At 45.2% G+C, this 26,855-nt stretch overlaps 1 protein-coding gene across 1 annotated transcript in view; it reads left to right on the top strand.

Moving 5' to 3' along the window:
• The window catches only part of LOC132836015 (CD209 antigen-like protein C), a 93,273-nt gene that overhangs the window by 46,783 nt on the left and 19,635 nt on the right, over window positions 1-26,855 (top strand). The window contains exons 4-5 of the mRNA XM_060855212.1: window positions 6,968-7,039; window positions 18,976-19,124. Of these exons, the coding sequence (XP_060711195.1) occupies window positions 6,968-7,039; window positions 18,976-19,124 (221 nt within the window). The remainder of the gene's footprint in view (window positions 1-6,967; window positions 7,040-18,975; window positions 19,125-26,855) is intronic.

Here is a 26,855-nt window from a genome sequence, read left to right as displayed (position 1 = left end):
TGTCTTCTTACTGGAGCACAGTACTGACACCCACAGCACTTGCATCTATAGCTGCCTTAAATGTCTTTGCATAATTAGGTGTGGCTAGTACTGGGACATTGGTTACCACAGCTTTCAGGCTGTCAAATGCCTTCTGACAGTCTGTTGTCCACTGAAACCTCTTGACTTTCTTCAGCAACTCAGTGAGCGGAGCAGCGACACTGCTCAAATTTAGTATGAATTTTCGATAAAATCCATTCAATCCCAGGTACCGTAGTACTGCTCTTTTTGTCGATGGTATGGGAAACACTGCAATTATCTTTGTTTTTGCCTCCCATTGGGCCATGAGTTCATATTCAAAAACTTGGCATAGGAAGGTGACTTGGACTTCAGCAAATTCACTTTTAGCCATCTTTATCACCAAGCCTGCCTTCCGAAGTCAATCATACATGTCCGGTAAATGTTGCACATGTCCCTTCCATGTGTGACTAAAACTTACCAGGCCTTCGATATATACACGACATAATTAGGTATTCTGGCAATGATCTTATTGCTTAGTCTGTGAAATGTGGCTGATGCATTTTTCATACCAAATTGCATGACTTTAAACTGATACAGTCCATTCGGCATTAGAACATAGAACAATACAGCACAGTACAGGCCCTTCGGCCCACGATGTTGTGCCGAACATTTCTCCTAGCTTAAGCACCTATCCATGTACCTATCCAATTGCCGCTTAAAGGCCACCAATGATTCTGACTCTGCCACTCCCACATTCCATGCCCCCACCACCCTCTGGGTAAAGAACCTACCCCTGACATCCCCCCTTTACCTTCCACCCTTCACCTTAAATTTATGTCCCCTTGTAACACTCTGTTGTACTCAGGGGAAAAGTCTCTGACTGTCTACTCTATCTATTCCCCTGATCATCTTATAAACCTCTATCAAGTCAGCCCTCATCCTTCGCCATTCCAATGAGAAAAGGCCTAGCACTCTCAACCTATCCTCGTACGACCTATACTCCATTCCAGGCAACATCCTGGTAAATCTCCTCTCCACAGCTTCCACATCTTTCCTAAAGTGAGGCGCCCAGAACTGCACACAGTACTCCAAATGTGGCCTTACCAAGGTCTTGTAGAGCAGCAACATCACCTCACGACTCTTGAATTCAATCCCTCTGCTAATGAACGCTAATACACCATAGGCCTTCTTATAAGCTCTATCCACCTGAGTGGCAACTTTCAAAAAGCGATGAACATAGACCCCAAGATCCCTCTGCTCCTCAACCTTACTAAGAACCCTACCGTTAACCCTGTATTCCGCATTCTTATTTGTCTTTCCAAAATGGACAACCTCAGACTTGGCAGGGTTGAACTCCATCTGCCACTCCTTAGCCCAGCTCTGCATCATATCTAAGTCCCTTTGCAGCTGATAATAGCCCTCCTCACTATCCACAACTCCACCAATCTTCATATTGTCTGCAAATTTACTGACCCACCCTTCGACTCCCTCTTCCAAGTCATTAATAAAAATTACAAACAGCAGAGGACCCAGAACTGATCCCTGCAGAACTCCACTTGTAACTGGGCTGCAGGCTGAATATTTACCATCTACCACCACTCTCTGACTTCGACCGGTTAGCCAGTTTTCTATCCAACTGGCCAAATTTCCCACTATCCCATGCCTCCTGACTTTCCGCATAAGCCTACTATGGGGAACCTTATCAAATGCCTTACTAAAATCCATGTACACTACATCCACTGCTCTACCCTCATCCACATGCTTGGTCACCTCCTCAAAGAATTCAATAAGACTTGTAAGGCAAGACCTACCCCTCACAAATCCGTGCTGGCTGTCCCTACTCAAGTAGCGTCTTTCCAGATACTCATAAATCCTATCCCTCAGTACCCTTCCCATTACTTTGCCTACCACAGAAGTAAGACTAACTGGCCTGTAATTCCCGGGGTTATCCCTATTCCCTTTTTTTGAAGAGGGACACAACTTTCGCCACTCTCCAACCCCTAGTACCACCCCCATTGACAGTGAAGACGAAAAGATCATTGCCAACAGCTCTGCAGTTTCCTCTCTTGCTTCCCACATAATCCTAGGATATATCCCGTCAGGCCCAGGGGACTTGTCTATCCTCACGTTTTTCAAAATGCCCAACACATCTTCCTTCCTAACAAGCATCTCCTCTAGCTTACGGTCCCTCTCATTTGTAAATACTGAAGAAAAGTACTCATTCAAGACCCTTCCTGTCTTTTCTGACTCAATACAGAAAAGCCAAAATTGACATTGTTCGTTCTGACAAAGGTACCTGCCAACATCCTCTGAGCAAGTCCAACTTACAAATATTAGTTGGTTGTCCCACCTTCTCTACACAGCTTTCCAAATGCAGAATCGGATATGCATCAGTCTTTGTAACTGCATTGACTTTGCAATAGTCCACACATAACCATTGGGTACCATCTGGTTTTGGCACCATTACAATGGGTGAGCTCCAGTCCCTGTAACTCACTTCCATCTTGTCATCTTGGAGCATCTGTTCAATCTCCTTTTGAACCTGTGCCAACTTTAGAGGGTTGTGCCTGTCAGGATGTTGCTTAATCGGAACAGCATCTTCTATGTCTATATTATGCATAATTAGGTTAGTACTTCCCAGGTTATTTCCATATATCTCCCCATGTGATAGTAATAACTCAGGTCATTTCGGTTTTCTCTGGAAAGTAACTCAATAATTTATCCCAATTTATGATAATTTCCTCAACATCCAATTTAATTTGTGGAATGTCCAATTCAGAATCCTTTGAACTTGGTTCTTTACTCTGCGTTGGAACCAATAACACAGTCTCCTTCGGCTTTCCTTCCCTGTCAAAATATCTTTTGAGCATATTCACTTGACACACTCTGTGAGATTTCTTTTTGCCTGGAGTCCTTATCCTCACTCCATTTCCTTTTGACTTAATAAGGTCCACAAAACCACGCTTTTATAAGTTCACCTATCACTGGAAGTAACACCAACACCTTATTCCCGATAGCAAAATCACCAGTTTTTGATTTCTTTTCTGCTTCCAGTTTATTGTATGCTGTGATACTATCTAGCTAACTCCCCCGCTCTATTTAATTGGTCTCTAAAATTTGACACACAGTCCAAATATGTGGTCTCTGAATTCTGACTTACCAATTTCTCCTTAATCAATTTTAGCAGTCCTCTCACTTCATGCCCAAAGACTAATTCAAACAGACTGAATTTGGCTGATGCATTTGGTGCATCTCTGATCACAAAAAACACAATTGGAATTCCCTTATCCCAAATATCTGGATAGTCTTGACTATAAGTCCTCAACATGGTCCTTAATGTCTGTTGCCACCTTTCAAGCGCTCCCTGCGACACTGGAAGGTATGCTGTAGATTTCAATTGTTTTGTTTCTAAGCTGTCCATAATGCCTTGAATAACTTTAATGTGAAGTTTGATCTTTGATCTGATTGTATCTCTGTGGGTAGTCTATATCTAGTGAAAAATTTGAGTTTCTCTATAATCCATTCAGTTGTGATGTTGTGTAATGGAACAGCCTCTGGAAATCTAGTCGACACATCCATTATCGTTAACAAATACTGATTCCCACTTTTTGTTTTAGGTAGGGGTCCTATGCAATCAATTAAGACCCTTATAAAAGGTTCCTCAAATAGCGATTAAAAGTCCAGGCTTTATTACTGCCTGTGGTTTTCCAATTACCTGACATGTATGACATATCTGGCAAAATTCAACTACATCCTTGCGCAGTCCAGGCCAGTAAAAATACTTTTGTATTTTAGCTTCTGTTTTTCTCATTCCTAAATGACCCTTGCTGGTAGCTGATGCACTACCTCGCGACATCATCTTTCTATAACCCACTGGCAATATGAGTTGATGCACTTTTGCATCACTTCGCATTTATCCAGGTTGAACTCCATCTGCCATTTCTCGCCCAGCTCTGCATCCTGTCAATGACGCACTGCAGCCTTCAGCAGCCCTCGATACTATCAGTGACACCTCCAATCTTTGTGTCATCGGCAAATTTACTAACCTACCTGTCAACCTCCTTATCCAAGTCATTTATATAAACTACAAAGAGCAGAGGCAAACAGACACAATACTTTCCATCTACAACCACTCTCTGCCTTCTGTCAGCCAACCAATTCTGAATCCAGATAGCCAAATCTCCCTGTATCCCATACCTCCTGACTTTATGAATAAGCCTACCATGGGACACCTTATCAAATAGTTGCTGAAGTGCATATACATCAATGCTACTGTCCAACCTTCGTCAACCTGTTTTGTCACCTCCTCAAAGAACTCAATAAGATTGGTGAGGCATGACCTGCCCCCTTCAAAGCCGTGCTGACTGTTTTAAAATCATGCTGTGCTTTTCCAAATAGTTGTTGTGGTTCTGTTCGCTGAGCTGAGAATTTGTGTTGCAGACATTTCTGTCCCCTGTCTCACAGGAAGCTCCCAAGCACTGAGGATGTCACCTAGACAAGGGACGAAACTTCTGCAACACAAATTCCTAGTTCGGCGAACAGAACCACAACTACGAGCACCCGAGCTACAAATCTTCTCACAAACATTTCCAAATAGTTTTAAATCCTATCTTTCAGAATTCTTTCCAAAACCTTGCTGACCACAGATGTAAGACTGACTGGTCTGTAATTGCCAGGGATTTCCCTATTACCTTTCTTGAAAAGAGGAACAACGTTCGCCTCCTTCCAATCCTCTGGTACGACTCCCTGGGGAGTGAGGAGGCAAATATGTTCACCAACGGCTTAGCAACCTCCTTTTCCACTTCCCGGAGCAGCCTAAGATAAATCTGGTCTGGGCCTGAGGACTTATCAGTCTTAATGTTTTCCAAATTTCCAGCACATCAACTTCCTCAATCTTGATCTGTTCAAGCCTGTTTCTCAGCTCCTCTAAGTTCTCATTCACAACAAGGTCCCTTTCCTTAGTGAAAACTGAAGCAAAAATTTCATTAAGGGCTTCCCTTATCTGCTCAGACTCCACGCACAAGTTCTCTACGCTATCCGTGACTGGTCCTACCTTCTCCCTGATCATTCTCTTATTCCTCATGTATGAGTAAAATGCCTTTGGGTTCTCCCTAATCCTTCCCGCCAAGGAGGGAAGGATTGTGCCCCCTCCTGGCTCTCCTCAATCCATTTTTGAGCTTCTTTCTAGTAAGCCTGTAAAACTCTAAAGCTGTGCTAGATCCTTGCTTCTTCCACTTTACATAAGCTGTCTTCTTCCTTTTGACGAGAAGCTCCTCTGTTCTCATTATCCAAGGCTCTTTAATCTTACCCCTTCTTGCCTGTCTCAGAGGAACACATTTATGCATCACTCGCAACAACTGTACCTTAAACAGTTTCCACATATCTGTTGTGCCCTTTAGGTGGAACAATCGCTCCCAATCTGTACGTCCCAACTCCTGTCTGATAACGTAATAATTTCCTTTACTCCAATTAAATATTTTGCCATGGTAACTGCTCCTTTCCCTCTCCGTGGCTATAGTAAATGTGAGGCCGTTGTGGTCACTCACCAAAGTGCTCTCCCACCGCGAGATCTGACACTTGTCCTGGCTCATTGCCAAGCACCAAATCCAAAATGGCCTCTCCCCTTGTCAACCTATCCACATACTAAGCAAAGAAACCCTTCTGAACATACCTGACAAAAATGGCACCATCCAAACCATCTGCACTAAGGAGGTTCCAGTTGATGTTGGGAAAGTTGAAGTCATCCATAACAACAACCCTGCTCCATCTGCATTTTTCCAAAATCTGCCAGCCTATGAGATCTTCAATCTCTCCACTGCTATTAGGGGGTCTGTAGCAAACCCCCAATGAAGTGGCTGCTCCTTTGCTGTTCCTAACTTCCACCCATACTGACTCAGCAGACAAGCTTTCCTCAACATACCCAGCTGATCAAAACAGCCAGGAAGGTTGTCAGAACCCCGGGATCAGTCCCACTGCCTCACATTGAAGAAACCTTGGACTCTGAGTCAGACACAGTAGATGTCACATCATGGAAGCTTTGATCTTCTGAGACACTCCCAAGTCCAAGAGGCAGACTACAGTCCAGTAAGTCCTGCCCATGTCCGATGCTGAGTTGGAGGAACTGTATCCAGTGTAAAACATTCCCAGGAGAGGCTATGAGAAAAAGAACATGCCGACATTCCTGGACTTAGAGGGGGAAGGGGATAGTGATTGGAATGAGGTCAGCCAGTAGGACTCATAGGATATGAGTTCCCTGTTTGGGGCTGTTAACCTGGTACAATCAGGGAGCCCTGGCTGACAGATATAAACAGAAGTGTCAGAAATATCATGCTGTTCACTCTGAGAGCTGGCTGTGAGGAAGCTGGACTAGTCAAGTACTAACCATGTGTAAGGCAATAGTGACTTGATGATGAGTTATCGAGATCTGTGGAGGTGTTTAAAATCTCTTTTTTGAATATATTCAGTGACCAATTGCCCCAGCCGTCTGTGCCAACATATACCACAGATTGGCCAGCCACTAAGTGAAGAAATGTTTCCTGATCTCAATCCTAAATGGTCCACCCTGTATCTGAGACTGTGCCCCCCTTCACAATGAGGAAAATATCCTTTCTACATCTCGTCTATCCATCCCTGTTGGAATTATGTACATTTCAATCAGATCCCCTCTCAGCCTTCTAAGCTCAAGTGAATACAGGCCCTGTTGAATCAAACTCTCCTTATAGGATAGTCCTGCCATCCTCACTACTTTGGGAAACATTCACCAATATTTTTGTGAAAACATAAAAACCCTGTGTTCTGATCACGTACATCACACCTCAAAGAATCAGAATAGGAATAGGGGGTAGGACAGTCACTTTATGCTGATTTTTCATTTCTGACTTAGACCATAAACATCTGCCACAGGATGGTGATGATGATCTCTTGGAGTTAGACCATCATGTCGTCTAAATTGTTGTTCCTCTTTCAGTTACAGGATTAACTGAGAAGACAAACAGATCACTTGATGAACTTAGAAATGATATTTCACAGCTGAAGATGAGTAAGTCACTCTTCCTGTTACAGAGTAAAGCATCTATCAAATTGGTAAGCACTGAGATTGTCGTGGAGAAAATGTAGGGAATCACCAGGAAACGCTGCGAGTTCTTCAAGAAGTAGGTCTTTCTATTTACAAACAAAAAACCGTGACACACAGAAAGCAGATACTTGAATGCCCATGAACCTCAGGGTCTGTGGTTTCTTTATATCTTTTTTATCATGTTTCTGTTAGATTATCAGCATGTCCAACTAAAGTAATTAAAGTCTCTCTAGCTACACAATAAACCAGTGATGTTAGTTCCCATTATCTCTTTAGTTGTACCCCTACAGTTTTTCCTACATTCTACTTAGTGTTATTCTAATGTCACGATTAGATATTTAGTTTCAGCTTTTGCAACAATGGTCTTTCATTCCAGACCCTACTTAATATTTTCCTAATGTCATGATTAGAGATTTATTGTCAATAGTCTCAAGCAGGCTGACTCGACTAACTATTAATTTGATACTTAATGTTATGTCCCAGATATTTATGGTCCCAATTCTGCTGTTATGATACTTAGCAAGTGAGATTAACTTTACTAACTGTGTTATCTCATCCTGCCAAAGCGACCTTTCAGTCTCAACCTTTCTCTGCTAATTGGTGTAAGAACATTCCACCGTTCTTATCCCATCTTGCATTCCACAGGTCCCTTGCAGCAGATCAGCAGTGATGTCCATGCTTTAACCCTTCCCTTGGTTTCATGCTCTTTATTTTCCAGAGCATCAAGTGAATTGATAATACAGCACAGATAGTTATTGCCAGGTTTTCATGCAAAATGTACTTCTAAGATCTGAGATTAATATCAGTAAATGATTTCCTCCTTTCTGTATTCCTGGGTTGGAAGCTCTTGTTCAGTTTTTAGAACATAGAGCCTGTGCTGTGCTGTACTTCAGCCGTCGATGTTGTGCTGACCTTTTATCCTACTCTTAAAATCAAATTCACTTTCATAACTTCATTTTGCTATCACCCATTTGCCTAATCAAAAGTCGCTTAATGTATCTGACTCAACTACTACCACTGCTGGCAGTGCATTCCATGCACCCACCGCCCTCTGTAAAGAACTGACTTCTGACCTCTCCTCTAAACCTTCCTCCAAACACATTAAAATTATGCCCCTTTGTGATTGCCATTTCTGCTGAAAATGTGTTGCTGGTTAAAGCACAGCAAGTCAGGCACCATCCAAGGAACAGGAAATTCGACGTTTCGGGCCAGAGCCCTTCATCAGGAATGAGGAGAGGGTGCAGGCAGGCTAAGATAAAAGGTAGGGAGGAGGGACTTGGGGGAGGGGCGATGGAGATGTGATAGGTGGAAGGAGGTCAAGGTGAGGGTGATAAGCCAGAGTGGGGTGGGGGCGGAGAGGTCAGGAAGAGGATTGCAGGTTAGGAGGGCAGTGCTGAGTTCAAGGGAATCGACTGAGACAAGGTGGGGGGAGGGGAAATGAGGAAACTGGAGAAATCTGAGTTCATCCCTTGTGGTTGGAGGGTTCCCAAGCGGAAGATGAGGCGCTCTTCCTCCAACCGTCGTGTTGTTATGTTCTGGCGATGGAGGAGTCCAAGGACCTGCATGTCTTCGGTGGAGTGGGAGGGAGAGTTAAAGTGTTGAGCCACGGGGTGGTTGGGTTGGTTGGTCCGGGCGTCCCAGAGGTGTTCCCTGAAGCGTTCTGCAGTGGCGGCCCGTCTCCCCAATATAGAGGAGGCCACATCAGGTGCAGCGGATGCAATAGATGATGTGTGTGGAGGTGCAGGTGAATTTGTGGTGGATATGGAAGGATCCCTTGGGGCCTTGTAGAGAAGTAAGGGAGGAAGTGTGGGCTCAAGTTTTGCATTTCCTGCGGTTGCAGGGAAAGGTGCCGGGAGTGGAGGTGGGGTTGGTGGGGGGTGTGGACCTGACGAGGGAGTCACGAAGGGAGTGGTCTTTGCGGAATGATGATAGGGGAGGGAAATATATCCCTGGTGGTGGGGTCCGTTTGGAGTTGGCGGAAATGACGGCGGATGATACGCTGTATCTGGAGGTTGGTGGGGTGGTTGGTGAGAACCAGTGGGGTTCTGTCTTGGTGGCGATTGGAGGGGCGGGGCTCAAGGGCGGAGAAGTGGGAAGTGTAGGAGATGCGGTGGAGGGCATCGTCGATCACGTCTGGGGGGAGTCTGCGGTCCTTGAAGAAGGAGGCCATCTGGGCTGTATGGTATTGAAACTGGTCCTCCTGGGACCAGATGCGGCGGAGATGAAGGAATTGGGAATATGGGATGGAGTTTTTACAGGGGGCAGGGTGGGAGGAGGTGTAGTCCAGGTAGCCCAGAAGAACCAGTTCCAACACCGCACAGCCCAGATGGCCTCCTTCTTCAAGGACCGCAGATTCCCCCCAGACGTGATCGACGATGCCCTCCACCGCATCTCCTCCACTTCCCGCTCCTCTGCCCTTGAGCCCCGCCCCTCCACATGGACAGTCACCAGAGGCTGGAATTGAACCTGGGTCCATGGTGCTGTGAGGTAGCAGTGCTATCCACTGGGCCACCGTGCCACTGTGACAACCCACGTCTATTTGCTCAGGATTTATATCATGTATCCATCCAGATACATCTGGACTGACACTATCATGCTCACCTCTACCACCTCTGCTGGCAGTATGTTCCAGTCACCCAGCATCCTCTGCATAAAAAGCGTTTCGCGCATATCTTCAAAAAAATTTTGGCCTCTCACCATGAACCAATAATTTAGTCCCCCACTCTAGGGAACAAGCTTTTTGCTATCCACCCTGTCTATACCTCTGATGATCTTGTAGACCTTGATGCGGTACCCCACCCCCCTAACCCCCCCAACCTCCATCTTTCTAATGAAAATAATCCTGATCTACTCAACCTCTCTTCATATCTAGCGCCCTCCATTCCTGGTGAACCTCCTCTGCACCCTCTCCAAAGCATCCACATCCTGCTAGTAATGTGGCAACCAGAACTGTACGCAGTATTCCAAATGTGACTGAACCAAAGTCCTATACAACCGTAACATGACCTGCCAACTCTTGTACTCAATACTCTGACAGATGAAGGAAAGCATGTCATTTGCCTTCTTGACCACTCTATCGACCTGCGTTGCCACCTTCAGGGTACAACGGACCTGCAAACACAAATCTCTCTGTATATCAATTTTCCCCAGGGTGTTTCCATTTACCCTATAGTTAGCTCTTAAATTGGATCTTCCAAAATGCATCATCTTGCATTTGCCCTATTGAACTCCAACTGCCCAACTCTCCAATCTCTCTCTATTCTGCTGCATTCTCGGGCAGTCCCCTTCATGCTCTGCCAATCTTACTGTCATCTGCAAACTTGCTTATCAGACTACTTATACCTTCCTCCAGATCATTTATGTAAATCACAAACCACAGTGGTCCCAACATGGATCCCTGTGGAACACCACCGGAAACAGCTATTTTGAGAAATTCCCTTCCACTACTACTCTCTGTCTCCTACTGCCCAGTCAGCTTTCTATCTACCTAGCTGTACACCCTGGACCCTTGCGACTTCACTTTCTCTATCAGCCTACTATGGGGAACCTTATCAAAAGCTTTACTGAAGTGCCATACGGGAGGCTGCTGAGCAAGGTGAAGGCCCATGGTGTTCGAGGTGAGCTACTGGGATGGATTGAGGATTGGCTGTCTGACAGGAGGCAGAGAGTTGGGATAAAAGGTTCTTTTTTGGAATGGCAGCCGGTGACGAGCGGTGTCCCGCAGGGTTCAGTGTTGGGGCCGCAGCTGTTCACGTTATATATTAATGATTTGGATGAAGGGACTGGGGGCATTCTAGCGAAGTTTGCCGATGATACGAAGTTAGGTGGACAGGCAGGTAGTACTGAGGAAGTGGGGAGGCTACAGAAGGAGCTAGACAGTTTGGGAGAGTGGTCCAGGAAATGGCTGATGGAATTCAACGTGAGCAAGTACGAGGTCTTGCACTTTGGAAAAAGGAATAAAAGCATAGACTACTTTCTAAACGGTGAGAAAATTCGTAAAGCCAAAGTACAAAGGGATCTGGGAGTGCTAGTCGAGGATTCTCGAAAGGTAAACATGCAGGTTGAGTCCGTGATTAAGAAAACGAATGCAATGTTGTCATTTATCTCAAGAGGGTTGGAATATAAAAGCACCGTTGTGCTACTGAGACTGTATAAAGCTCTGGTTAGGCCCCATTTGGAGTACTGTGTCCAGTTTTGGTCCCCACACCTCAGGAAGGACATACTGGCACTGGAACGTGTCCAGTGGAGATTCACACAGATGATCCCTGGAATGGTAGGTCTAACGTACGAGGAATGGCTGAGGATCCTGGGATTGTATTCATTGGAGTTTAGAAGATTAAGGGGAGATTTAATAGAAACTTACAAGATAATACATGGCTTGAAAAGGGTGGACGCTAGGAAATTGTTTCCGTTAGGCGAGGAGACTAGGACCCGTGGACACAGCCTTAGAGGGGGTCAATTCAGAACAGAAATGCGGAGACATTTCTTCAGCCAGAGAGTGGTGGGCCTGTGGAATTCATTGCCGCAGAGTGCAGTGGAGGCCGGGACGCTAAATGTCTTCAAGGCAGAGATTGATAGATTCTTGATGTCTCGAGGAATTAAGGGTTACGGGGAGAATGCGGGTAAGTGGAGTTGAAATGCCCATCAGCCATGATTGAATGGTGGAGTGGACTCGATGGGCCGAATGGCCTTACTTCCACTCCAATGTCTTATGGTCTTATGGACACCTACATCCCTTCCCTCATCAATTAACTTTGTCACTTCCTCAAAAAATTCTATTAAGTTGGTAAGCTATGACCTTCCCTGCACAAAACCATGTTGCCTGTCAATGATAAGCCCATTTTCTTCCAAATATAAATAGATCCTTTCCCTCAGTATCTGCTCCAGCAGTTTCCCTACCACGGACATCAGGCTCACTGGTATATAATTACCTGGATTATCCCTGCTATCCTTCTTAAACAAGGTCACAAAATTAGTAATTCTCCAGTCCTCCAGGACTTCACCTGTGTTAAAGGACAGTAACCTGCAAGTGTTTAAATCTGCTGGGATTTTTTGTATACTCAGATTTATTAAATTCTGGCTGAACAAGTTAAAATCCCGGCAACGAGCCCCCAAACTGTTGTGACGTGCGGTAAACCCTTCTTGCTTAATTTAAACCAGCAATACAAAAACTTTTTTATCCCGTGCAATAATGTGTGAAAATTTGAGAGGCCAAGAATTATTTAAAGTAAAAATTAACAACTTTATTTCTTAAGGTATAACAGAGAATTATTAACTAACAACTATTTACAACTCCTTCCTCTAACCTATCTTTTACCTCCCCCTTCTACAATACTAGTCCGATAAAACCACCCGATTAAGATTTATCAAAAATACAAGTTTTCAAAACCAGCCAGATGTCGGACCTCCTCTCCCTTGGTCTTCTTTTCTTCTTCTTCTTGGGAATTTCTGTTTCACCGGTTACTGATCGATAAAGGTACCTTTAAGAGAGCTCGGCTTCGGGCAGTCTGCAGACACTGGTGGCTTGGTAGCTCTCCTCCCACCTTTTCAGTTTTCCCTGGTCTTTATATCCCCAAAGCATCAGGTTGTCGATATGATGAATTCAAACTTGATTGGTGTTTGGTATTTTTTGGGGCATAATTTAAATTGATTAGCCTAATTTGAATCTGTTTTGTCGTTTCCAGGCAACCCAGATAATCTAGCTTTCGACCAAGTGTTACATTGTTACCTTATTCTGAACACTTGGTGCTGTCAGGTAGTTCTGCTAGCTCTTAACTCTTTTAAAGGTAAAGTATACCCTCTTCTTCATAACAATCCCCAGAGTAATCCCCTAGTGAAACTTCAAGCCACCTTGCTGGGCTCATTCCCCAACACCAGTTCCAGTGTGGCTCTACCCTGAGTTGGACTATTTACATACTGCTCTGTAAAACCCTCCTGGGTGCTCCATACAAATTCTTCTCCCTCTAGAGAAGAACACTAAGTGAATTCCAATCAATAGGATTCAATGACCTCGCGGCTCTTAAACCCAATTCCCATGCTAATGAAAGCCAACACACCACAAGCCTTCTTAATAACCCTATCAAGTTGGTTGGCAACTTTGGGGGATCTACAGATTTGGACCCCAAGATTTGTCTGTACCAAGAATTCTGTACTGCCCAGAATCCTGCCTTTAACTCTGTATTAAAATTTGACCTTCCAAAATGAATCATTTCACACTTTTCCAGGTTGAACTCCATCCACCACATGCTAGCCCATTCTGCATCCTGTCAATGTCCCATTCCAACCTAAATCAGCCCTCCACACTATCTGCCACTCCACCAACCTTCTTGTCATTGGCAAACTTACCCACCATTCTACTTTCATCCAATTCATTTATAAAAATCACAAGGCGCAGAGGTCCTGGAACAAGTCCCTGTGACACACTCCTGGTCACCGAGCTCCAGGCTGAATACTATCCCTTTACTGGCACCCTCTGTCTTCTATGGGCTTGCCAATTCTTTATCCAGTTAGCTAAATTTCCCCATATCCCATGCCTCCTCATTTCTGAATAAACCTACCATGGGGAACCTTATCAAACACCTTGCTAAGATCCATGTACACCATAACCACTGTTCTACCTTCGTCAATGTGTTTATCACATCCTTAAAGAATTAAATAATGCTTATGAGGCATGAAGCCATGTTGACTATCTCTCATCAAACTATGGTTTTCCAAGTAATCATAGAATCCCTACAGTGTGGAAACAGGCTATTTGGCTCAACAGTGTACACTGACACTCCAAAGAGTAACCCACCCAGACCCATTCCCTTACCCTATTACTCTACATTTACTCCTGACAAATGCACCTAATCTTATGCATCCCCTAACATTGTGGGTAATTTAGCATGGCCATTTGACCTAATGTGCACATCTTTGGATTGTGGGAAGAAACCCACACACACACACAGGGAGAATGTGTTAACTCCACACAGACTGCCTGAGGCTAAAGTTGAACCTGGGTCCCAGGTGCTGTGAGGCAGCAGTGCTGACCACTGACCAACGTGCTGCCTGAATCATAAATCCTGTCTCTCAGAATCCTCTCCAATAATTTTTCCACCGCAGACATAAGATTGACTGGTCTGTAATTCCCAGGATTATCCCTGTTCCTTTTCTTGATTTGTATCCCTCTCATCTGGCACCACTCCAATGGACAATGTAGAGGCAAAGATCATCGCCAAAAGGCGCAGCAATTTCTTCCCTCACTTCTTCTGGTAACCTCGGGTATATCCCATCTGGCCCAGGGGACTTATCTGTCCTTATGTTTTTCAAAATGTTCAGCACATCCTCCTTCTTAACATTAATCTGTTTGAGCATATCAGCCTGTTTCACGCTGTCTTCACAAATGCCAAAGTTCCTCTCAGCAGTGAATACTGAAGCAAAATATGCATTAAGAACCTCCCCTACCTCCTCCAACTCCAGGCGCAAGTTGCTTCCACCCTCCCTGATCAGCCCTACTCTCACTCTGGCCATCCTGTTGTCACTCACGTAAGTGTAGAATGCCTTAGAGCTTTCCTTAATCCTACCTGTTGAAGTTTTGTCATGCCCCCTTCTAGCTCTCCTCAGACCATTCATCACTTCCTTCCTGGCTGCCCTATAACCTTCCAGAGCCCTGTCTGATCTTTTTCTCCTCAACCTTCAGTAAGCTTCCTTCTTCCTCTTGACTGGAAGTTCCAAATTCCTTGCCACCCAAGGTTCCTTCACCCTACTGTCCCTTCCTTGCCTCAGTGGGACAAACCTATCCAGCACTATCAGCAAGTGCTTCCTAAACAATCTCCACATTTCAGTCATGCATTTCCCTGAGAACACCTGTTCCCAATTTAGGCAACCCAGTTCCTGCTTAATACCATTGTAATTCCTCCTCCCCCAATTAAATACTTCCCCATAATGTCTGCTCCTATCCCTCTCCATGAATATAGTAAAGATTAGGGAGTTGTGATTGCTCTCACCGAAATGCTCTCCCACTGAGAGGTCTGACATCTGACCTGGTTCGTCGCCATGCACCAAATCCTATATGGCATCTCCTTTAGTCAGTCTATACACATATTGAGTCAGAAGCCCTTCCTGGACATGCCTGACAAAAACTGCTCCATCCAAATTATTTGAACTAAGGAGTTTCTGATCAATAGTAGGGAAATTGAAGTCACCATGACAACAACCCTGCCTCCCAATCTCCTCCTTGTCTCTGTTGCTATTAGGGGTTTATAGAAAACTCCCAGTAAAGTGACTGCTCCTTTCCTGTTTATGACTTTTACCCATACTACCTCAGTAGACAAACCCTCCTCAGTGAGGAGGGTTTAATTTTTAACATTCCTCACCTCAAGCCACATTGTCTGGGTTTGAGTTTGAATCCAGGATTTTGTGGCCTTGGAAGGTACAGACTGTGATAGGTTGTGAATGGAGGTAATCACCTTCTAGACCTAGCCTGGCAAATCATTTGGCAAAGTCAACAACTCTCAAATACATCAAAAGGTACCTATGCCAGGAAGTGAGAGCACAAGAGATGCTTGATGTGGAATAATGCTCTAAAAATTATTGTTTCTGGCTTCTTCAGGCTGTTTTATGAAAACAAGCAAATTGGAACCAGATGTAACGGGATGGGGAGTGGTGGCTGGATGTGGAGGAAGATGTGTGTGAAAGGGGTGAGAGTGTGTGAAAGGGGTGAGAGTGTGTGAAAGGGGGGTGTGTGTGTGAAAGGGGGGATGAGTGTGTGTGTGGGGAGGTGAGTGTGTGTGAAAGGGGTGAGAGTGTGTGAAAGGGGTGAGAGTGTGTGAAAGGGGGGTGTGTGTGTGAAAGGGGGGGTGAGTGTGTGTGTGGGGAGGTGAGTGTGTGTGAAAGGGGTGAGTGTGTGTGTGGGGGGGTGAGTGTGTGTGTGTGGGGAGGTGAGTGTGTGTGAAAGGGATGAGTGTGTGTGTGGGGGGGTGAGTGTGTGTTGGGGAGGTGAGTGTGTGTGGGGGGGGTGAGTGTGTGTGTGGGGGGGTGAGTGTGTCTGAAAGGGGTGAGAGTGTGTGGGGGGGTGAGTGTGTGTGAAAGGGGTAAAAGTGTGTGTGGAGGATGGGATGTGTGTAGAGGGGGAGTACATGGAGAGGAAGTGTTTGCAGTGCGGTGGGGCGAGGGAGCACATCAAGCCTGTAAGTCCCCATCAGATCCCCATTTTCGGGATTATTTGGATCCCTCCGCATGTAGGAGTTTGGGTCAGCTGTTCAATCACTTTCTTCCCCCACAGCAACCTATCAGATTCTTTGACATTTTTCCAACAGCAGAGGCAAGTGGCTGATTAATCCCACAATGAGCAAATAGGCTTGGAGAGAAGACCAGAAGCAACGTTTGATCTAACTGCATTGAGGAAATTCTGTCATGATCCCATCTCTAACTGACAATGCAGAGGGTAGCTAATCAGATTCAACCATGTGCTTCCTGAGCTGCTGCTCACTACTTACGTTGGTGACACTGCTCGGAAATTTTCAACAGCCAAACAGTCTTATTAACAAATGCTGGTGTCCAGAAGTGTCTTCTCATTGGCCCACTTAGAAAAACTGACCCACACAGTCCATGGCCCTACTGCTGGGTGACCATGATTGCCTAAGACCAGGGCTTTGCTCATGACCAGAAGCCAGGAATCCAGAGAGGATCAGGTCAATTAGTGCACACTTTAGTTTGAGTTTGTCTGAATGGCACATCAAAGTGTCCCTCCATTTGCCCCACTGTGTCACATTGCCTTGTCAGCACACCCTGCTTTCATCAGTCTCTTCAGGAATTGAAGCTGAATCACCAGGACATCATTATGAATAATATTGAAGACATTTCAGTTGTGATATCAATAAAATTATGCCTTTTGAACTTTCTTTGGATTGACTGATCTACATTGATGTTTATGCTTCGTTTTAGACATCTCCCAGCCTGACATCACCTCCCTGTTTCATTGTACCCTCTATTCCACTCCCCCTGATGTGCTCATCTATTTTCATCTATAATGTATTTATGGCATTTGTTGAAACCATTTCATTGTGATGGTAAGATCTGTATTGTAGCTCCTTTAATCTTTGATCCTGAACAAAGGGAAACATCTTCTTGAAGTCTATGCTGTCAAACCTGTATATAATTTTCAGTGTCTCTGCAGGATCCCTGCTCAGATTTCTGTTTTCTAAAAGACTGAACCCCGATAGAAAGACCCTCTCACCTTCTGTATTGTCCCGATGAATCTTTCACACATATTCTCCAGTGCCTCTGCATCGTTTATATAAAATGGGGTCGGAGTTGTTCATCGATTTTGGACGGGAAACTGCCATGGAGAATTTAAATGAGGTGCCCTGGTCTCATTCTGAGCTTCCATTGGGAGATTTTCTCAGAACGTGTGCCCTGACAGACCCAAACACAGCTTCAGTTATTAATGTAAGGTCAGGTCTGACTGATTAGAGGGTTATCTATGTTTGAAGGGTTACATGATGAGGACAAGCTGTTACCAAAGGAAAGTAACCTTGGTTCTCCAGTGTGCTTAAGGCAGCAGGAACTTACCAATCAGATTAACAATTTGGGGTAATTACTCATGTGAGAATTTCTCCAAGTTCTCAACATTAACCTCTGTCTTCACAAAAGATTATGGCTTTTGGTCAAGTGGGCAAGAGTGTCTCCCAGTGTCACACACACCACTCAACCTTCAATGAAGCAATTTCCCTCAGCATTGTATAGTACTGGGAGGATGGGCTGAAGGTACTAGTGCACAAAGTGTGACCTGCTGTGGTTTCAGAGCCCACTATCTATTGTTACTCAGCGGTACAGTCAGTGGATGAGTGTGAAAACTTCCAGAATTGCCCTGTAACAGTGAGGAAATCATTGTGATGACAGATACTTCTCTTCCTCACCCAGCCCACGCATTACAGACTTTGTCTCTTCACTGTGACACATGTAGGAATAAACACTGGAACAGTCCTGAAGAAATCAAACTCCTATTAACACATTGAGAACATCCTCCATTGTGGAGTCTGGCACTGTCAACGCACAGAACGGGATAGTCCATGTGCAACCTGGTTGGCAAAAACCGGGCATCCACAAAATGCTATGGGCCACCAGCAGAAGCAGAATTATAGACTTCCACAGCATGGCCCACAAGCAGCCCTTCTCATCCATCTTCATGAAAAGCTTAGGTATCACACTACACTGGGCTATCTTCCACAAGGTGTATTTGAAATCACAAGGCTATGGAGCATTGCCCCTTTGTCAGGTGAAGTCTAACATCCCATGTATACTTCATGAAACTAAACCTAGAAACTTCTCAACAGCTTATTCCTAAAGGGGGTGGCTCAAGTGATTTTTAGCTGAGTCAGTGAATGACACTGAGCTTGTTGTTCAGGTGATGCCCTAGGCTCTCAAATGTCCCTTTCCCCTGCAGCCTCTCCTCGCCATGCTTCACTACACCACCCTTACCCAAGGCCCCTATATTTCCCACTCATTTTCTATCCTGCTTACCAAATCTTCTCCGCTGTAGATCCTTCTCTGCCTGCTTCCCCCTCTGGCTCTCTCTAATTAACTGCTGCAAGATCAACTGATCGTGGTGATTCCTGGGACTGGCGAGTTGCTTCTGAGATTGGGGTCTACAGGTCTTCAGTTACAAACCATTGTGTTGGGTGAACTGATTTTCCAGCCTCAGTGTGTGCTGCAAGGCGACTGGGTCTAGTTGAGCTGAGATTCAAACATCATAACCTTGGGTAGTGAGTCTCAGTGTTGAACATATCTTTGGGCAAGGCACTGTATGGTGTGTCACCCGTAATGTTACAATACTGGGTAAAAGCTCAGTGAGCGAAGAGATTGATGAGGAACTGCTGTGTCCGTATTGGCTCAAAACATTTATTTCCATGTCCTCACAGAACTACCAAGGGAGTGTCCTGAAGACTGGAGGCGATTTCAACGAAACTGTTATTACTTTTCATTAGAAAGCAAGAATTGGACAGAGGCCCAGAGAGCCTGTGCATCACTGGACGCCAACCTTGTTGTCATTAATAGGCGTTGGAAACAGGTAAGAGATTCAAACAGTTTTGAACTCACCAATTCCTCAGTGACCTCACAGAAAATGTCAAATCAGAAATTCAGAGAGAGAGAATATAAGAAGTAAAGTGCAACAACATCAGCCCAAACCCTGCCCGATTATTCAAATCAATCTTGGACGATCATTTGCGTTCATGTCAGATCCCACTCCCTGCCCAGTATCCCTCATTGTGGTAATGTCAAGGATGTGTACTCATTAAGATAAGTGTATCATGTAGTGTAGCCTGACCACCATGCTGAATGGAACAGATTGTGAATAAACTGAAAACTTATAACTGGGCATCCATGAGGCATGGGTGGGGCACCTACAACAGCAGCAGAGTCATACACCAGCACAATCTGCAACATCATGGCCCAGCATATCCCCCACACAACATTATCAACAAGCCAGGAGACCAACCCTGGTTCAATGTAGAGTGCAGGAGATCATACTACAGCAGCACTAGGCATACCGAAATCAATGAGACTTCACCCTGGTGAAGCTACCAAACAGGATTACTTGCTTGCTAAACAGGATAAGCAACATGGGATAGTCGGAGCTAAGTGAGCTCACAACTAACGGATCAGAATTAAGCTCAGTGTGTGTGGTCCTGTCACATCCAGTCATGAAAAATGGTGAGCAATTAAATAACCCAAAGAAGGAACATAGCACAGGAACGGGCACTTCGGCCCATGATGTGCCAAACATGACACCAAATTAAATTAAACCCATCTGCCTGCCCCTGGTCTATATCCCTCCATTCTTTGCATATTCATGTGCCAATCTAAAAGTCCCTTAAATGCCCCTATTGTATCTGCCTCCAACACCATCCCTGGCAGCCTGTTCCTGACTCCTACCACTGTCTGTAAAAAAAAGGTCTCCCCGAGCCTCTGTCACTCCAGAGAAAACAACCCTGGTTTGTCCAGTTTCTCCTTATAGCTCATCCAGGCAGCATCCTGGTAAATCTCTCCTGTATCCTCTCCAAAGCCTCCACAACCTTCCTGTAATGTGACAACCAGAATTGAATGCAATACTGTAAGTATGGCCTAACCAAAGCCTTATAAATCTGCAACATGACATTCTGAATCTTGTAATCATTTCTCCAACCAATAAGGAGAAAGTGCCTGCTGCGTTTTTTCAGCAACACATCTCCAACCAATAAGGGCAAGCATGCCATACACCTTCTTCAACATCTTATCTACTTGCATGGCAACTTTCAGGGAGCTATGGACTTGAACCCCAACACTTCTCTGCATGCCAATGCTGTTCAAGGTCCTGCCATGAACTGTATACTTTTCTTTAACATTTGATCTCCCAAAATCTCACTCTTGCCCAGTATCCTTTGACAGCCTTCTACAGTATCCACAACTCCACCGATCGTAGTGTCACCTGCAAACTCACTGACCAACCCATCTCCATTTTCATCCATATCATGTATATATGTCGCAAACAGAGGTCCCTTTACAGATCCCTGTGGAACATCACTAGTCATTGACCTCTGGCCAGTAAAACACCCTTCCACCACTTTGTATGGGCGAGGCAATTCTGAATCCATGAGGCCAGGTATCTCATGTATCTTAATCTTCTGGATGAGTCTACCATGAGGGACCTTGTCGAAAGTCTTAGTAAAATCCATCTAGATACCATCTACTGTACTACCATCATTGACTGCCATTGTCACCTCCTCGAAAACTTCAACAAAGTTTGTTAGACCTGACCTGTCCTGCACCAAGTCAGGCTGACTGTCCAGAGTGAGGCCATGTGTGTAAGCCTTATCCTGAAGAATTCTGTCCAATAATTTCCCAAGCACTGATGTGAGACTCACCAGTCTATTGTTTCTTGGATTATCCCTTCCTGAACAAAGGAATAACATCGGCTACTCCCCGGTCCTTCAGGAGCCCTCCTGTGGCTAATGAGGACACAAAGGTCTTGGTCAAGGCTCCAGCAGTCTTCTCTCTCGCCTCTCAATAATCTGAGGTATATACCATTGGGCCCTGGGGACTTATCCACCTTAATGCTCTTCAAGAGACCAGGGATATATAGCAAGAGTAATGTAGGCAAATCATAGAAAGATGTGAGAGAAACAGATTTAATTTGATGGAATTTCAACATTTTCTTATTCAGTAATTTGTGCATCGCTGGCTGGGCCAGCATTTATTGCTGTTCCCTAGTTCATAGATTCCCTACAGTGTGGCAACAGTTCATTCAGCCCATCAAGTCCACATTGACCCTCACAAGAGCATCTCACCCAGACCCAACCCTATCCCTGCATTTCCCATAGGTAATCCACATTGCCAGCACATCCCTGGATACAATGGGCAATTTAGCAAGGCCAATCCACCTAATCTGCACGACTTTGGAATGTGGAAAGTATCCAGACCACCCAGAGGAATCCCATGTGGACAATCCCACACAGACAATTACCCACTGGTGGAATTGGCCCTGGGTCCCTGGCACTGTGAGGCAGCAGTGCTAACCAAAGAGCCACACTGCTGTCTCCAGTTACCCTTGAGAAGGTGGTGGTCAGCTGCATTCTTGAACCACAGCTGTGGTCCAACAAGTTTCATTTCTTTGTACAAAGTTAAAAATCACACAACACCAGGTTATAGTCCAACAGGTTTAATTGGAAGCACTAGCTTTCGGAGCGATTTACATGTGAAAGAAGTGTTACTAACGCAGTCATTCTGACAGATGAGAGACTTAACAAACAATCAAGATATTTTTCAGTTACATCACACTGTAAACTTTTGCTATAAATTCTGTCTTTCAATTGTGTTCTCCACAACCACCTGATGAAGGAGCAGAGGGAGACCAGAATTGGAGACAATATTCCAAAAGTAGCCTAACCAATGTCCTGTACAGCCGTAACATGACCTCCCAGCTCTGACACTCACGCTCTGGCCAATAAAGGAAAGCATACCAAATGCCTTCTTCCCTATCCTGTCAACTGGCGATTCCACTTTCAAGGAATTATGAACTTGCACTCCAAGGCTTTTTTGTTCAGCAACACTCCCCAGGACCCTACCATTAAATGTGTAAGGCCTGCCCTGATTTGCTTTTTCCAAAACGCAGCAACTGACATTTATCTAAATTAAACTCCATCAGCCACCCCTCGGTCCATTGGCCCATCTGATCTAGATCCCGGTGTACTCTGAGGTAACCTTCCTTGCTCAGAGTTACAATCGCACAACGCCAGGTTATAGTCCAACAGGTTTGTTTGGAATCAGTAGCTTTTGAAGCAGCGCTAGGAAATCCAGTGATTCCAAATACACCTGTTGGACTATAATCTGGTCATAGAGTCATAGAGATGTACAGCATGGAAACAGACCCTTCGGTCCAACCCGTCCATGCTGACCAGATATCCCAATCCAATCTAGTCCCACCTGCCAGCACCCGGCCCACATCCCTCCAAACCCTTCCTATTCATATACCCATCCAAATGCCTCTTAAATCTTGCAATTGTATCAGTCTCCACCACATCCTCTGGCAGCTCATTCCATACACGTACCACCTTCTGCGTGAAAACATTGCCCCTTAGGTCTCTTTTATATCTTTCCCTTCTCACCCTAAACCTACGCCCTCTAGTGCGGGACTCCCCAACCCCAGGGAAAAGACTTTGCCTATCTACCTTATCCATGCCCCTCATAATTTTGTAAACCTCTATAAGGTCACCCCTCAGTCTCCGAAGCTCCAGGAAAAACAGCCTATTCAGCCTCTCCCTGTGGCTCAGATCATCCAACCCTGGCAACATCCTTGTAAATCTCTGCTGAACCCTTTCAAGTTTCACAACATCTTTCCGATAGGAAGGAGACCAGAATTGCACACAATATTCCAACAGTGGCCTAACCAATGTCCTGTACAACTGCAACATGACCTCCCAACTCCTGTACTTAATACTCTGATCAATAAAGGAAAGCATACCAAACGCTTTCTTCACTATCCTTTCTACCTGCGACTCCACTTTCAAGGAGCTATGAACCTGCACTCCAAGGTCTCTTTGTTCAGCAACACTCCCTAGGACCTTACCATTAAGTGTATAAGTCCTGCTAAGATTTGCTTTCCCAAAATGCAGCACCTCACATTTATCTGAATTAAACTCCATCTGCCACTTCTCAGCCCATTGGCCCATCTGGTCCAGATCCTGTTGTAATCCGAGGTAACCCTTTTCACTGCCCACTACACCTCCAATTTTTGTGTCATCTGCAAACTTACTAACTGTACCTCATATGCTCACATCCAAATCATTTATGTAAATGACAAAAAGTAGAGGACCCAGCACTGATCCATGTGGCACTCCACTGGTCACAGGCCTCCAGTCTGAAAACAACTCTCCACCACCACCCTCTGTCTTCTACCTTTGAGCCAGTTCTGTATCCAAATGACTATTCTCCCTGTATTCCATGAGATCTAGCCTTGCTAATCAGTCCCCCATGGGGAACCTTGTCGTACGCCTTACTGAAGTCCATATAGGTCACATCTACTGCTCTGCCCTCATCAATCCTTTTCGTTACTTCTTCAAAAAACTCAATCAAATTTGTGAGACATGATTTCCCACTCACAAAGCCATGTTGACTATCTCTAATCAGTCCTCGCCTTTCCAAATACATGTACATCCTGTCCTTCAGGATTCCCTCCAACAACTTGCCCACCATCGAGGTCAGACTCACTGGTCAATAGTTCCCTGGCTTGTCCTTACCACCCTTCTTAAACAGTGGCACCACGTTTGCCAATCTCCAGGCTTCCGGCACCTCACCTGTGACTATTGATGATACAAACATCTCAGCAAGAGGCCCAGAAATCGCTTCTCTAGCTACCCACAGAGTTCTCGGGTACGCCTGAATTGGTCCTGGGGATTTATACACCTTTTCCCGTTTCAAGACATCCAGCACTTCCTCCTCTGTAATCTGGACATTTTGCAAGATGTCATCATCTGTTTCCCTACAGTCTATATCTTCCATATCCTTTTCCACAGTAAATATTGATGCAAAATTTTCATTTAGTATCTCCCCCACTTTCTGTGGCTCCACACAAAGGCTGCCTTGCTGATCTTTGAGGGGCCCTATTCTTTCCCTAGTTGCCCTTTTGTCCTTACAATATTTGTAAAAACCTTTTGGATTTTCCTTAATTCTATCTGCTAAAGCTATCTCATGTCCCCTTTTTGCACTCCTGATTTCCCTCTTAAGTATACTCTTACTTCCTTTGTACTCTTCTAAGGATTCACTCGATTTATCCTATCTATCGGCACAGTGAGTGGCACAGTGGTTAGCACTGCTGCCTCATAGTGCCAAAGACCCAGGTTCAATTCCCTCTTCAGGTGACTGACTGTGTGGAGTTTGTACATCCTCCCCGTGTCTGCGTGGGTTTCCTCCCACAGTCCAAAAATGTGCATGTTAGGTGAATTGGCCATGCTAAATTGCCTGTAGCATTAGGTGAAGGGGTAAATGTAGGAAAATGGTTAGAGTGCGTTGCACTTTGGTGGGTCGGTGCAGACTGTTGGGCCGAAGGGCCTGTTTTCGTACTGTAGGTAATCTAATCTATACCTGACATATGCTTCCTTCTTTTTCTTAACCAAACCCACAATTTCTTTAGTCATCCAGCATTCCCTATACCTACCAGCCTTCCCTTTCATCCTGACAGGAATATACTTTCTCTGGATTCTTGTTAACTCATTTCTGAAGGCTTCCCATTTTCCAGCCGTCCCTTTACCTGCGAACATCTGCCTCCAATCAGCTTTCTAAAGTCCTTGCCTACATTGGCCTTTCCCCAATTTAGAAATTCAACTTTTAGATCTGGTCTATCCTTTTCCCTCACTATTTTAAAACGAATAGAATTATGGTCGCTGGCCGCAAAGTGCTCCCCCACTGACACCTCAAGTCACCTGCCCTGCTTATTTCCCATAAGTAGGTCAAGTTTTTCACCTTCTCTCGTAGGTACATCCACATACTGAATCAGAAAATTGTCTTGTACGCACTTAAGAAATTCCTCTCCATCTAAACACTTAACACTATGGCAGCCCCAGTCAATGTTTGGAAAGTTAAAATCCCCTACCATTACTAATCTATTACAGATAGCTGAGATCTCCTTATATGTTTGTTTCTTAACTTCCCTCTGTCTATTAGGGGGTCTATAATACAATCCCTTTCTTATTTCTCAGTTCCACCCAAATAACTTCCCTGGATGTATTTCTGGGAATATCCTCCCTCAGCACAGCTGTAATGCTATCCCTTATCAAAAATGCCACCCCCTCCTCTCTTGCCTCCCTTTCTATCCTTCCTGTAGCATTTGTATCCTGGAACATTAAGCTACCAGTCCTGCCCATCCCTGAGCCATGTTTCTGTAATTGCTATGATATCCCAGTCCCATGTTCCGAACCATGCCCTGAGTTCATCTGCCTTCCCTGTTAGGCCCCTTGCATTGAAATAAATGCAGTTTAATTTATTAGTCCTACCTTGTCCCTGCCTGTCCTGACTGTTCGTCTCACATTTGTTCTCAACTATTATAGTCTCAGATTGATCTCTTTTCCTCACTATCTCCCTGGGTCCAACCCCTCCACCTTACTAGTTTAAATCCTCGCGAGCAGCTCTTGCAGATCTCCCTGCCAGTATATTAGTCCCCTTCCAATTTAGGTGCAATCCGTCCTTCTTGTACAGGTCACTTCTCCCCCAAAAAGAGATTCCGATGGTCCAAAAATGTGAATCCTTCTCCCATACACCAGCTCCTCAGCCATGCATTCATCTGCTCTATCCTCCTATTCCTGCCCTCACTAGCTCATAGCACTGGGAATAATCCAGATATTACTACCCTTGAGGACCTCCTTTTTAAATTTCTGCCTAACTCTCTGTAATCTCCCTTCAGAATCACAACCTTTTCCCTTCCAATGTCGTTGGTTCCAATTGGACAATGACCTCCTGTTGGTCCCTCTCCCCTGTGAGAACATTCTGCACCCTCTCGGAGACATCCTTGATCCTGGCACCAGGGAAACAACACATCATTCTGCTTTTTCTCTGCTGGCCACAGAAACGTCTGCCTGTACCTCAGACTACAGAATCCCCTAACACAATTGATCTCTTGGAAGCCGACATTCCCCTCAAGAACAAGTATACCGTTTTGGATACTTGTGGGGGGGATGACTTACCAGGGGCAAGCAACGAGGTTCAGGCCTCTGGCACGGAGCCTGGCCCCGTTGCTCAGAAGGGTAGGGTGGAGAAAGGTAGAGCAATTGTTCTTGGGGACTCGATAGTGAGGGGTACAGACAGACGGTTTTGTGGGGGCGACAGGGACTCACGTTTGGTATGTTGCCTCCCAGGTGCAAGGGTACGTGATGTCGCTGATCGTGTTTTCCGGGTCCTTAAGGGGGAGGGGGAGCAGCCCCAGATCGTGGTCCACGTTGGCACCAACGATATAGGTAGGAAGAAGGGTGAGGATGTAAGGCAGGCTTTCAGGGAGCTAGGTTGGAAGCTCAGAGTTAGAACAAACAGAGTTGTAGTCTCTGGTTTGTTACCCGTGCCACGTGATAGAGAGTCGAGGAACAGGGAGAGAGAGCAGTTAAATGCGTGGCTACAGGGATGGTGCAGGAGGGAGGGATTCCGGTTTCTGGATAACTGGGGTCCTTTCTGGGGAAGGTGGGACCTCTATAAAAAGGATGGGCTACACTTGAACCTGAGGGGCACCAGTATCCTTGGGGGGAGGTTTGCTAGTGCTCTTTGGGAGGGTTTAAACTAA

This window comes from Hemiscyllium ocellatum, chromosome 45 (genome assembly GCF_020745735.1).
Source record: "Hemiscyllium ocellatum isolate sHemOce1 chromosome 45, sHemOce1.pat.X.cur, whole genome shotgun sequence".
Taxonomy (NCBI): Eukaryota; Metazoa; Chordata; class Chondrichthyes; order Orectolobiformes; family Hemiscylliidae; genus Hemiscyllium; species Hemiscyllium ocellatum.
The sequence above is the reverse complement of the archived record's forward strand: the minus strand, read 5'-3'. Positions and strand labels throughout refer to the sequence as shown.